This window comes from Salvelinus namaycush, chromosome 33 (assembly GCF_016432855.1).
Source record: "Salvelinus namaycush isolate Seneca chromosome 33, SaNama_1.0, whole genome shotgun sequence".
NCBI lineage: Eukaryota > Metazoa > Chordata > Actinopteri > Salmoniformes > Salmonidae > Salvelinus > Salvelinus namaycush.
Genome location: NC_052339.1, coordinates 15,653,428 through 15,664,045, shown reverse-complemented (window position 1 = coordinate 15,664,045; position 10,618 = coordinate 15,653,428). Strand labels below are relative to the sequence as shown.

Here is a 10,618-nt window from a genome sequence, read left to right as displayed (position 1 = left end):
GGTTTCATCAGACCAGAGAATCTTGTTTCTGCCTTTTACTGAGGAGTGGCTTCCGTCTGGCCACTCTACCATAAGGGCCTGATTGTGGGAGTGCTGCAGAGATGGTTGTCCTTCTGGAACGTTCTCCCTGTTCCACAGAGGAACTCTAGACCTCTGTCAGAGTGACCATCGAGTTCTTGGTCACCTCCCTGACCAAGGCCCTTCTCCCCCGATTGCTCAGTTTGGTCAGGCAGCCAGCTCTAGGAAGAGTCTTGGTGGTTCCAAACTGTACTTGGGGACCTTCAATACTGCAGAAATGTTTTGGTATCCTTCCTCAGATCTGTGCCTCGACACAATCCTGTCTCGGACCTCTACGGACAATTTCTTCGACCTCGTGGCTTGGTTTTTGCTCAGACAGGCACTGTCAACTGTGGGACCTTATGTGTGTACCTTTCCAATCAATTTAATTTACCACAGGTGGACTCCAAGTTGTTGTAGAAACATCTCAAGGATGATCAATGGAAACAGGATGCACCTGAGCTCAATTTTCGAGTCTCATGGCAAAGGGTCTGAATACTTACATAAGGTATTACTGTTTTATTTTTAATACTTATGCACACATTTCTAAAAGTCTGTTTTTGCCTTGTCATGGGGTATTGTGTGTAGATTGATGAGGTAATGTTTGTATTTAAACAATTTTAGAATAAGGCTGTAGCATAACAAAATGTGGAAAAAGTCAAGGGGTCTGAATACTTTCCGACGGCACTGTATGTCCTAGGGAGAATCTCAATTGCATACTCCTCACGCGCTCTCCACTTTCCTCCTCAAAACCCATTGGATGAGAACGCAAGAGGTCCCTCCCCTCTGACCTTCTCTAATGAATTTTGAGAAAGAGGCGAGCAGAAGGGACACGAGAAGTAGGCAGTTGAGATTCTCCCCTAATCTTGTTCACCAGACACTTCCTTTTTAATTGTCCAGGACAGCATCCAAGTAAGTCTGCAGCGCAGAGTGAAGAGTAGCCTTCCACCTAGTGGAATAACATCACTTACCAATGGTAACATAGGCCTGCTATTGGAAGTTGGTATAAAGTGAACAATAACATTATTTCAACAATTTATTCTCAATGCCCTTTAGTGTTATATTATGAGCTGATAGTAGATACATTTAAATGTATGTAAGCTTGAACAAATACTGTATATAAATATGTAACATGTCCATCTAAATAGTTAATTAAGTATTGTATTTATTTTAAATGCTTTTGACTGTATTCTTGTAATAAAGTCCTTCTGAAGCTCTTTAAGTTGGGATGATACCATGTAGACTAGCTTTGAAGGACAGGCTCCTTTACTAGAGACATCATTGGACTCTTTTTAAATGTGTATGAAAGTTATTTATTTAGAGCAAGTGTAATTGGATATTTTGTATTCATTCATCAACATTCAAATCCTTCCATAAACAGTGCTTACTATAAGTCCCAACTGCCAACAGTTAAATTAAAATAAATGTCCAGTTAAAATGTCACTGTTAAAAGTTTGTATATAACTCATACCCAAATAAAGTTGTTGACTTGTCCTATTGTTGTATTTGTGGCCAAAGCATAAATTTGAGAAAAAACACTTATAAAACCACACCTCAATCGTAAACAGTTTTAAAACTGCTTGCTATTTCCTCAAAGAACATGATGTCATATTAGCTCATTGGCTGAGCTGGCTAATCAGCGGTCCACTCACGTCTATATTTTTAATGATGGTATAATCCCATGCCTTTCTGTTGTTGGGGTACGCCTACACCATTCCAACACAGAAAAGCAGCATTTTAACATACTTAATTACCATTTTCTGGAAGGAAAACTATTTCACTCATATTGTAATTAATTATAGGTCATATTTCATAGAAATCTGGAAACACTGGACGGTTACTTTAAGTATTTAAATTGTCTTCATTTTTATTGGCTTAGTTTTACATGGCAGGTAACACTTCAGGTGTGTCTGATTATTTAATTGCTCAAGCCAGATAGAACAATCTGAAAACACCATTGCTGCTCTATATCAGGGCTCTCCAACCTTCTTCCTGGAGAGCTACCATGCAGTACGTTTTTGCTCCAACCCTAATCTACTGCACCTGATTCTAATAATGACCTGGTTGATTAGATGAATCAGGTTAGTTACAACTGGGGTTGGAGTAAAAACCTACAGAAGGGTAACTCTCCAGGAACAGGGTAGTGTAGTGTGTCTATGTTTGAAAGGCGAGCTTTTGTTTTATCACCTAATAGGCCTACTGACAATCGATTTGGTTATATCTTGCTCTTTTTGTACAATTAAGTATTTCTATGAAGTTGTATCCTTAGGTTACTTGTATTACATAATTCATCTCCTTATACCCATATGTATAGTAGCAACTGTTGTCTTCTATAAGATGTAGTGTTGATGTAGAAAAAATGTATTAATGAAACAAACTGTTCTGAGCCAGAACTAGCTGTATTTGTGTAAGTGTTGTAAAAACACTTTGGTCTCACAGGGTTAAGTGCTTAAGGCCACGGCCGTACTTGTCACGCTGGTATCCAGAAGGGAGATCATCTCTCTGTCTTAACGTTAACCGCACGCACACAAGGCACTAAACTAGAAATTCTGCCCTCACCCAACTCCCTAACTTGTCGACTCTGGTACGCCACGCTCTCCATCAGTAGCCTGTTCTTAATTATTTTTCGGTTTCATTTAATCTAGATGGATCGATACATATTGATCATTGCGTGTATTCTGCGGGTCGTGCGGTGCTACAGCTCCGGAGAGGTGTCTGATGCATGTGACGATATGGCACCGCAACACTTCGTAACCGCACAGCAGAGCCCTGCTCCATTCTTTGTCACCGCTGACCGGTCCAGCTTCAAGGAGGGCGATGAAATCACAGGTGAGTAGTCATGTCATATTTTTCACGCAGTGATCTTGAAGACTCACCACTATAGTTTTTATTAATGTTATGGTTTGGCTGTTGCGGGGTCTATCTTTTAAAAGTAGATATGGACTGAATCTCTGTCTCCATTTTCTATGGTGATGCAACTGGTGTTTTAAATCAACTACACACTGTTAACAGTCCGGCTCCTGGCAGATTCCACTCCATTCATTGGGTTCATGTTACAAGCCAGAGCAGTTAATGGAAGTAGTCCTGTGGGAGTCTTCACTGTAACAGGTGGAGAGGCACAGCTCCTCACCTGCAACGGACAACCTGTGAGTCTATTCCCATAGAGATTGTATAATTTAATTCTGTCTTCCCACGGCCTATAGCCTGGTTTGCTGTTATGAGAGCTACAGTATTACATAACATTGAAACAGTAATGTTTTTTTAACATCTTATAGCCCTAAATGTATTTGAGATGTAAGGAAAAACACTCTATTTACAAACTAATCAAATATCCTGTTCCTGCATGGGTCTTCCTGCTACCCCAAACCCACTAGCCTACATTATGTAGTTTACTCAGGAAATCTGTTTTGGGCCATTTGACCCCAGGAAGGCAATATTTTTTGGCATCTCTGATTGGCCTGGAAATGTTCACATAGGAACTTAATTTGGGAGGACATATTTATTACAATATTTTGGGAGAAAATCATGAGTTTTTTTTAGTCCTAAATATGCTTCCTGTAAGACCCTATGATTGGTGAACCATACATGATGCAGCTATCTTGGTGTCATTATACTCCTAATAGTGATCTAAATATGGATTATGTCAAGATTCTGAAATCTTTTTTCACATTGAATAAATTAACATTTAAAAAAAATCTATGAATATCTCAAGTACCCATATATATATATTTTACAATATACTCTTCAAATGGCTCAAATTTCCAGTGGGCTCCTTCTTTTGAAGATGATGCCAGTTTTATAGATATAAATTGACATTATAGGTTGTTAACCACAGCCCTCCTTTAGGATCACACATTCAGCAAATCACTAGCAAAGGGAGTTCCCTTTTAACCAATATTTCCATTCACTGTGTTGGTGGTGCTTATAAAATGTATCATAATTTAAAGGTTGCACCACAAGTCTGAGGTGTGTGTGTGGAGACCAGGTTAAACTCTGAAACCTAGTAGTAGCAGGGACCTTTATAAAAAATAATAATCAAAACAAGGCTTACTGAATTGCAGTAAGCCTAAAACTGATCTCTTGTTCATCCACGTTGGTGAAAGATGGACAATGCATGGGAGCCGGGCAAGTTGAACCTGCTGTGGTTGTCCCGTGGAGAGTGCGCTCTGTTTTCTTTACACATGCATCTTTTGGTATATATATTTAATGTTAAATGAATGTAAAAAAATGACACCATGTCTATATAATGTACGATTCATAGGGTCTTACAGGAGGAATGTATAGGTCTAAAATGGTCACTGTCATCATGGTTTGATACAAAGGTAAAAAGAATATAAAACTTCCTTTCTAGTAAGTGTTCTGGTAATTCTCACATAGTAAATCTGAGATAACAGACATATTTTTTGGACTTCCTGGTGTGGAATCACCCTGTTGCGTCCTGTTCCCAGAAGTCTGCAGTTTCTCACACATCAGCATCAGCTAAATTGTCCATCCAGGGAACATGGAGGGCCCCCACATTAGATGGCTTCAACGCTATCCAATTCAGGTGATTCATCCATCCTGTAGCTCCTGAACCAGAATGTTCAGTACTTGTACCCTCAAATCTGGTTTCCCAGACACAGATTAAGCCTAGTCCTAGACTAAACAGCACTTTCAATGGAGAATCACCATTGAACATGATTTTTAGTGTAATACTGTGTCTGGGAAACCAGCCCTTGATGCTATTACATTGTTTTACTATTTGTTCTGCCAGTGCGTCCTTTGTAATAGGTTTCTCCACCTTCTGGGTTGGCGTGAAAAGTTATCCAGTCACGTTCAGCGGCACTGCTCCAACACCAGCTAACAGCACATCCATACCAATCACCTCTACCACCTCCGCCTCATCTACAGCAGTATTTCCATCGCAATCCTCAGTACGTATGGTGTTGGATAATAGTATTTGAAACATCTCTTGTCTTAACAATGTATCACAAGTAACTGACTCTCTGACAATATTGCCATATTAGATTTTCAAACATATATTTATAAGAACTTACATCAGTTGTCCCAAGTGCTTTACAGTAAGATTGATTTATGTTTGCAACAGTTGTCCATCTCGAGTGCTGGATGTGGAAGCAGTAAGGTCTGTTTCAGGAAACCTCTGAACTGTGACCCTGGGGTCAGCCCAGACTGTTACTTCCTATCTGCTATGACCTCTACCAGGGATACAGCCATCCATTTGGAAATGACCGGCCCTTCAGATGGCTACATCGCCATCGGCTTTTCAGATGACCAGATGATGGTAACGCTCACTGCCTTCAACCTGCCCTCATCTAGCCTGGTACTCCTAATGGTCAAACAGGTTTGACATGACAATGCCCATTAGGAGTTGGCAAGACTGAGCTAACAGATCTGTAACCAGGCTATCCCTCAAACAATTTTCAAACTAAACTTGTTATTTTTTCATTTATATAAAAGTAACTGGACTGAATGTCTCTACATTTAAATGAGCAAATTCAACAGATGTGACTGATTTCTTTTCCTCTCTTCTCATAAGGGAAATGATAATATCTTTATTTGTGGCCGGGACAGTAACGGGATCATCCAATTGCAACATGCCTATTCAACAGGAAGAAGGCGGCCGGACATAATTCCTCTGGTATTGCACTTCTCTCACACTCGCTTGTTATTATGACATGAATGGCGTACATGTTTACATAAAGCCTAATAGGGTTGGAGTCCATTCCAATGATTGGGACTGAAATTTATTTTCTTCCTGACTTGACTGAATCTAAATGGAATTGACCACAACCCTGATGCTTAATAAATCCTAAAACAATCGGTATTGATGCAAATGTTTCTTGTTTGTCATTTTGTAGGGAAATGTTTCTGATGTTAAATCCTCAATGAAGGATGATATCATTAGCTGTTCCTTCACGACTAGGAACCCCATCTCAACTCAGCGACTGGTACGGTCCAGTTCCCCCTACTACCTCATGTTTGCTCACGGACCAACCAGTAATGGTAGAGTATGAGGACATGGTTGTATCCCTCTTCCATTTGATTTTCCATTTGAATTTCAGATTGCTATAACAGATTTGTTATCTAACAAGGATTATGAACTGGTTGGTTCGAACAATGAGTGCTGATTGGCTGAAAGCCGTGGTATATCAGGCTGTATACCACGGGTATGACAATTTATTATAACCTCTAATTACGTTGGTAACCAGTTTATAATAGCAATAAGGCGCTTTGGGAATATGTCCAATATACCAAGGCTAAGGGCTATCCAAGCCTTGTCATGCGGAAGACCAGCCTTTAGCCCTGGTACAGTGCAGTCGGAAAGTATTCAGACCCCTTTCATCACATTTTGTAACGTTACAGCCTAATTCTAGAATGTATTTAATTATTTTTTCCTTATCAATCTACACACTACCCCATAATGACCAAGCAAAAAGTTTTTTAGAGATGTTGGCAAATGTATTAAGTAAAAAACCTAAGTATTCAGACCCTTTGCTATGAGACTCGAAATTGAGCTCAGGTGCATCCTGTTTCTATTGCTCGTCCTTGATATTTTTGCAACATGATTGGAGTCCACCTGTGGTAAATTCAGTTGATTAGACATGATTTGGAAAGCAACACACCTGTCTATATAAGGTCCCACAGTTGACAGTGCATGTTGGCGCAGAACTCAAACCACGAGGTCGAAGGAATTGTCTGTAGAGCTCCGAGACAGAATTGTCGAGGCACAGATCTGGGGAAGGGTACCAAAAATGTCTGCAGCATTGAAGGTCCCTAAGAACACAGTGGCCGCCATCATTCTTAAATGGAAGAAGTTTGGAATCACCAAGACTCTTCCTAGAGCTGGCCGCCCGGCCAAACTGAGCAATCGGGGGAGAAGGGCCTTGGTCAGGGAGGTGACCAAGATCCCGATGGTCACTGACAGAGCTCTGGAGGTCCTCTGTGGAGATGGCAGAACCTTCCAGAACGACATCCATCTCTGCAGCACTCCACCAATCAGGACTTTATGGTAGCGTGACCAGACGGAAACCACTCCTCAGTAAAAGGCAGTTGACAGACCACTTGGAGTTTGCCAAAACGCACCTAAAAGACTCTCAGACCATGAGAAACAAGATCCTCTGGTGTGATGAAACCAAGATTGAACTCTTTGGACTGAATGCCAAGTGTCACATTGCGGAAGGGGACAACTTAATACATTTTAGAGTAAGGCTGGAACCTGAGATTCAAGGTATCTGAACTTTCCCGAAGGCACAAGTACCACAACCCCTTTGGCCTTATTGTTTAATTATAATATTTTGGGCGGGGTATAGATGACGTCAAGCCAACATACGACACACATGAATGCTGAACTAAAGTTATTATATTTCTCTTTTTGGTTGACTTTCACAGGGGAAATTGGGCATCATACAAGCACCTTCATCAGTGACACTAAGATGGATATTTCAAGACCTCAGGTCATCACCAATGCAATCCAGCCTCCTATTATCAAAGCACATGGTAATGTTACTGTTGTCCTAGTGAGGAGAGTTTGCATGCATAACCTCTAACATTATTATCTTTTTATTATAACTACAGATACTAGTGTATTGATGACTGGTTACCCTGTTGTCCTTCAGGTGCCCTGATGTTGATAGCATGGATGACCACAGGTAGTCTAGGAATGATCACAGCCCGGTATCTCAAAGGTGTGGCCAAGGGGAAGGAATGTTGGCAAGACGTTTGGTTTCAGGTGAGTTTCTGTTACACTAACACATTGGGTACAGTATAACGGCGTTCGATTGATCTCCCGCCTTATCTTGAAATGTCTCCACCTCACTGCTATCGATTTGGTACCTTTTACTATAGCATGATTGGCTAAGTGTCAAGCGGGCTCTCTCGTATTTGTGAGGCCGAGATCCGGGAACTCCCAGTCGCAGACATCTGAAGCTATACTGTTAAGCCAGCACATTGACATGTGTCACATTGGCACGTCTAGATAACGGTTTCTTTATCTATGGGTCAGGATGCAAAGTGTGGGCCCTAGGCATGTGAGAGGTGTCGTGAGTTATGAGAATAGATCTATAATCCAACACTTTCTTTTTGAGACGAGGCACCACACCCTGGTGGGGTGGTGGGACAGGATAAAGGAGGCAATTAAGACATGGATTGTGTGCCATTCAGGGGGTGAATGGGTAAGGTGAATGTAAGTGCCTTGGAACAGAGTATGGTAGTAGATGGCAGGTGCATCGGTTTGTCAAGAACTGCTACACTGCTGGGTTTTTCACGCTCAACAGTTACCGTGTGTATCAAGAATGAGCCACCATCCAGACAACTATGGGAAGCATTGTAGCCAACATGGGCCAGCATCCCTGTGGAACACTTTCGACACTTTGTAAGAGTCCTTGCCCCGACGAACTGGGGCTGTTCTGAGACAAAAAGCACAACTCCATATTAGTAAGGTGTTCCTAATGTTTGGTGTACTTGGGTTAACTTAATCTTTCTATGCATAATACTGAAGACGTGTACGTGAAGTGCATTTTTTAAATTAAAATGTTATCTAGAATAAAAATGTTGCCACATCAATAATTACCTCTGTACACGTTTTGAGAATGTATCTAATAACAACACACTTTGAATGACGATAGATGAGAAATTAGTTGAACAGTCCAACTTTCGGGAAAATGGCAGTTAAAGACAACTGCTGAATTTAGCCAATCAATCGCACCTATTAAAACATTCACCATCACTACAAAGTAAGTTACTATGTAAATATTACAGTTTGTAACGTTCTCTATGTAATGGGCTTTTAGATTGTGATTTAATGTAGTGAGCTTTGAAATTATAATGTTAATTTGAATGTGGTTCAAATTCATAACATTGACAGTATGATAAAACAAAAATTACGGCTTGAATTTGTTTTCTAATAAAAGGACCAATGCAAAATGAAATTTCAACCTGTGGTGCCTGAATTTGCCTTGTTGGAAGACTATTTGCGTCACGGGAGGGTGGTACATTTCTCATTGGAGTTGAGAAAGTTTAAGAACTCCTGGTCTAGATTGTATTAGGTGGATAGTTCTTAGTACTAAATAATGATGCCACATTATGTCCTCTTGGCTTTTATGTTCATCAGGCACACGTGTTTCTTATGACACTCACTGTTGCTGCCACCATCATTGCCTTCATTTTGTCCTTCTCACATGTTAGAGGCTGGAGTGGGGTATGTATCAAACATTTTTTTATTGCGCCTATACATTTAAAACAAACGTCAGTCTTAATAGCCAATTTCTTCTGAATGAAGTTGACAAATGCTGGCTAGCCTACAGTTCTTACTCAAACAAACCTACTTCATTATGGAAGGCTCAGATAATTGAAATGGTTGAGACACTTTATGAGGCCAGTGTGTTCATAGGGAGCCCATCCTGTGTTGGGCTGCGTCGTTATGATTCTGGCCTTCTTCCAGCCGATCGTTGCCATGTTCCGATGTGGATCTCAACATCGCTGGTAAGGGATCCATAATCATACCTCCTGTATGTGAGTTTGCTTATGTGTAATAGTTTATAGACAATGTGCCATTTTCTCCATGTGTCTTTCACAGGCTATTCCTCTTTAATTGGTCGCATGCTTTAAATGCAGTGGCGATAAAAGTTTTAGCTGGTAAGGAACTGATCATAATATATTTTATTTGCATAGTACAAAATGTTTTTTATCAGTCAGTATCTGTCAGACGTTTGTAGCGCTATGGACATGTTAGTAATTGTGTTCACATTTTCTTCCAGTGGCGGCCATATTCACTGGGTTGTCGTTGATTGACAGCTCTGAGGATAAGTGGCTTCTGAAGGTGATGGGTGGTTTTGTTGGATGGGAGGCAACACTGTACATCCTGCTAGATGTTCACATGCGCTGCAAGCGCAGTGGTGAGTGAAAACAAATATAAATTTTCATTTTGTTTAATTTTGCTTTTCAAAAATACTACATCAATTAACTATTGTTTGTTCTAGATAATGAAGAGGGTGCTTCTGAATCGGTAAGCTGAATCCTACCATTGAATCACATTGTCAATATACTTATTGTATAAGTGATTTGTAAATTGACACATTCTTAATTATTCTGTTACGGCGTGATTTTTAATTTTCATTTCTCCCCACAGGCATACAAGGTGTTACTACTGGTCCTGTTTTTCCTAGGAAATATGGCCTTTTTGGTGGCACTACTTGTTGGAATTGGCATGTCATGAAGAGCTGCTGAGCAATGGACAGATCTGTCATGATATTTCTATATAGCTCACTTTGACTGTATATTTGAAATAATTTTATAATGTTATGCTCTGAGATTCATACCAGAAATAAGTGTGATACGTTTACACTGGATGATAAAACAGTATTTTAAATTGACTTCAACCATAATGTTTAAATTACATGTATATCATTATTAATACTGTCAGTGACTTATAATAATGTAATTGTTCAAAATGTAATTGTTCAAAATGTAATTGTTCAAAATGTGTAATAAACAATTGTGCAAACTATGAATTTCCTATTTATATTCACTAAAGTTACTGGTTAGGCAACGTCCCTCCAAGGTG

The 10,618-nt window shown here is 40.1% G+C and overlaps 1 protein-coding gene across 1 annotated transcript; it reads left to right on the top strand.

The window, feature by feature from the left end:
* Positions 1-2,789: 2,789 nt before the first annotated feature.
* On the top strand, positions 2,790-9,958 carry LOC120027671 (putative ferric-chelate reductase 1). The gene is made up of 11 exons (XM_038972666.1): positions 2,790-2,886; positions 3,166-3,203; positions 5,144-5,338; positions 5,594-5,695; positions 5,916-6,060; positions 7,447-7,554; positions 7,674-7,786; positions 9,167-9,253; positions 9,446-9,537; positions 9,632-9,690; positions 9,813-9,958. Exons 1-11 carry the CDS (start codon positions 2,790-2,792, stop codon positions 9,956-9,958), a joined length of 1,182 nt encoding a protein of 393 aa, XP_038828594.1.
* The last annotated feature ends 660 nt before the right edge of the window (positions 9,959-10,618 follow it).

Bases quoted from the DNA above. Each gene is read 5' to 3' on its own strand.
- LOC120027671 (XM_038972666.1), top strand. From the start codon at position 2,790: ATGGCACCGCAACACTTCGTAACCGCACAGCAGAGCCCTGCTCCATTC. The intron at 5,339-5,593 runs GTAACGCTCACT...TCTTCTCATAAG, and splicing joins TTTCAGATGACCAGATGATG to GGAAATGATAATATCTTTAT. The intron at 6,061-7,446 runs GTAGAGTATGAG...TGACTTTCACAG, and splicing joins TCACGGACCAACCAGTAATG to GGGAAATTGGGCATCATACA.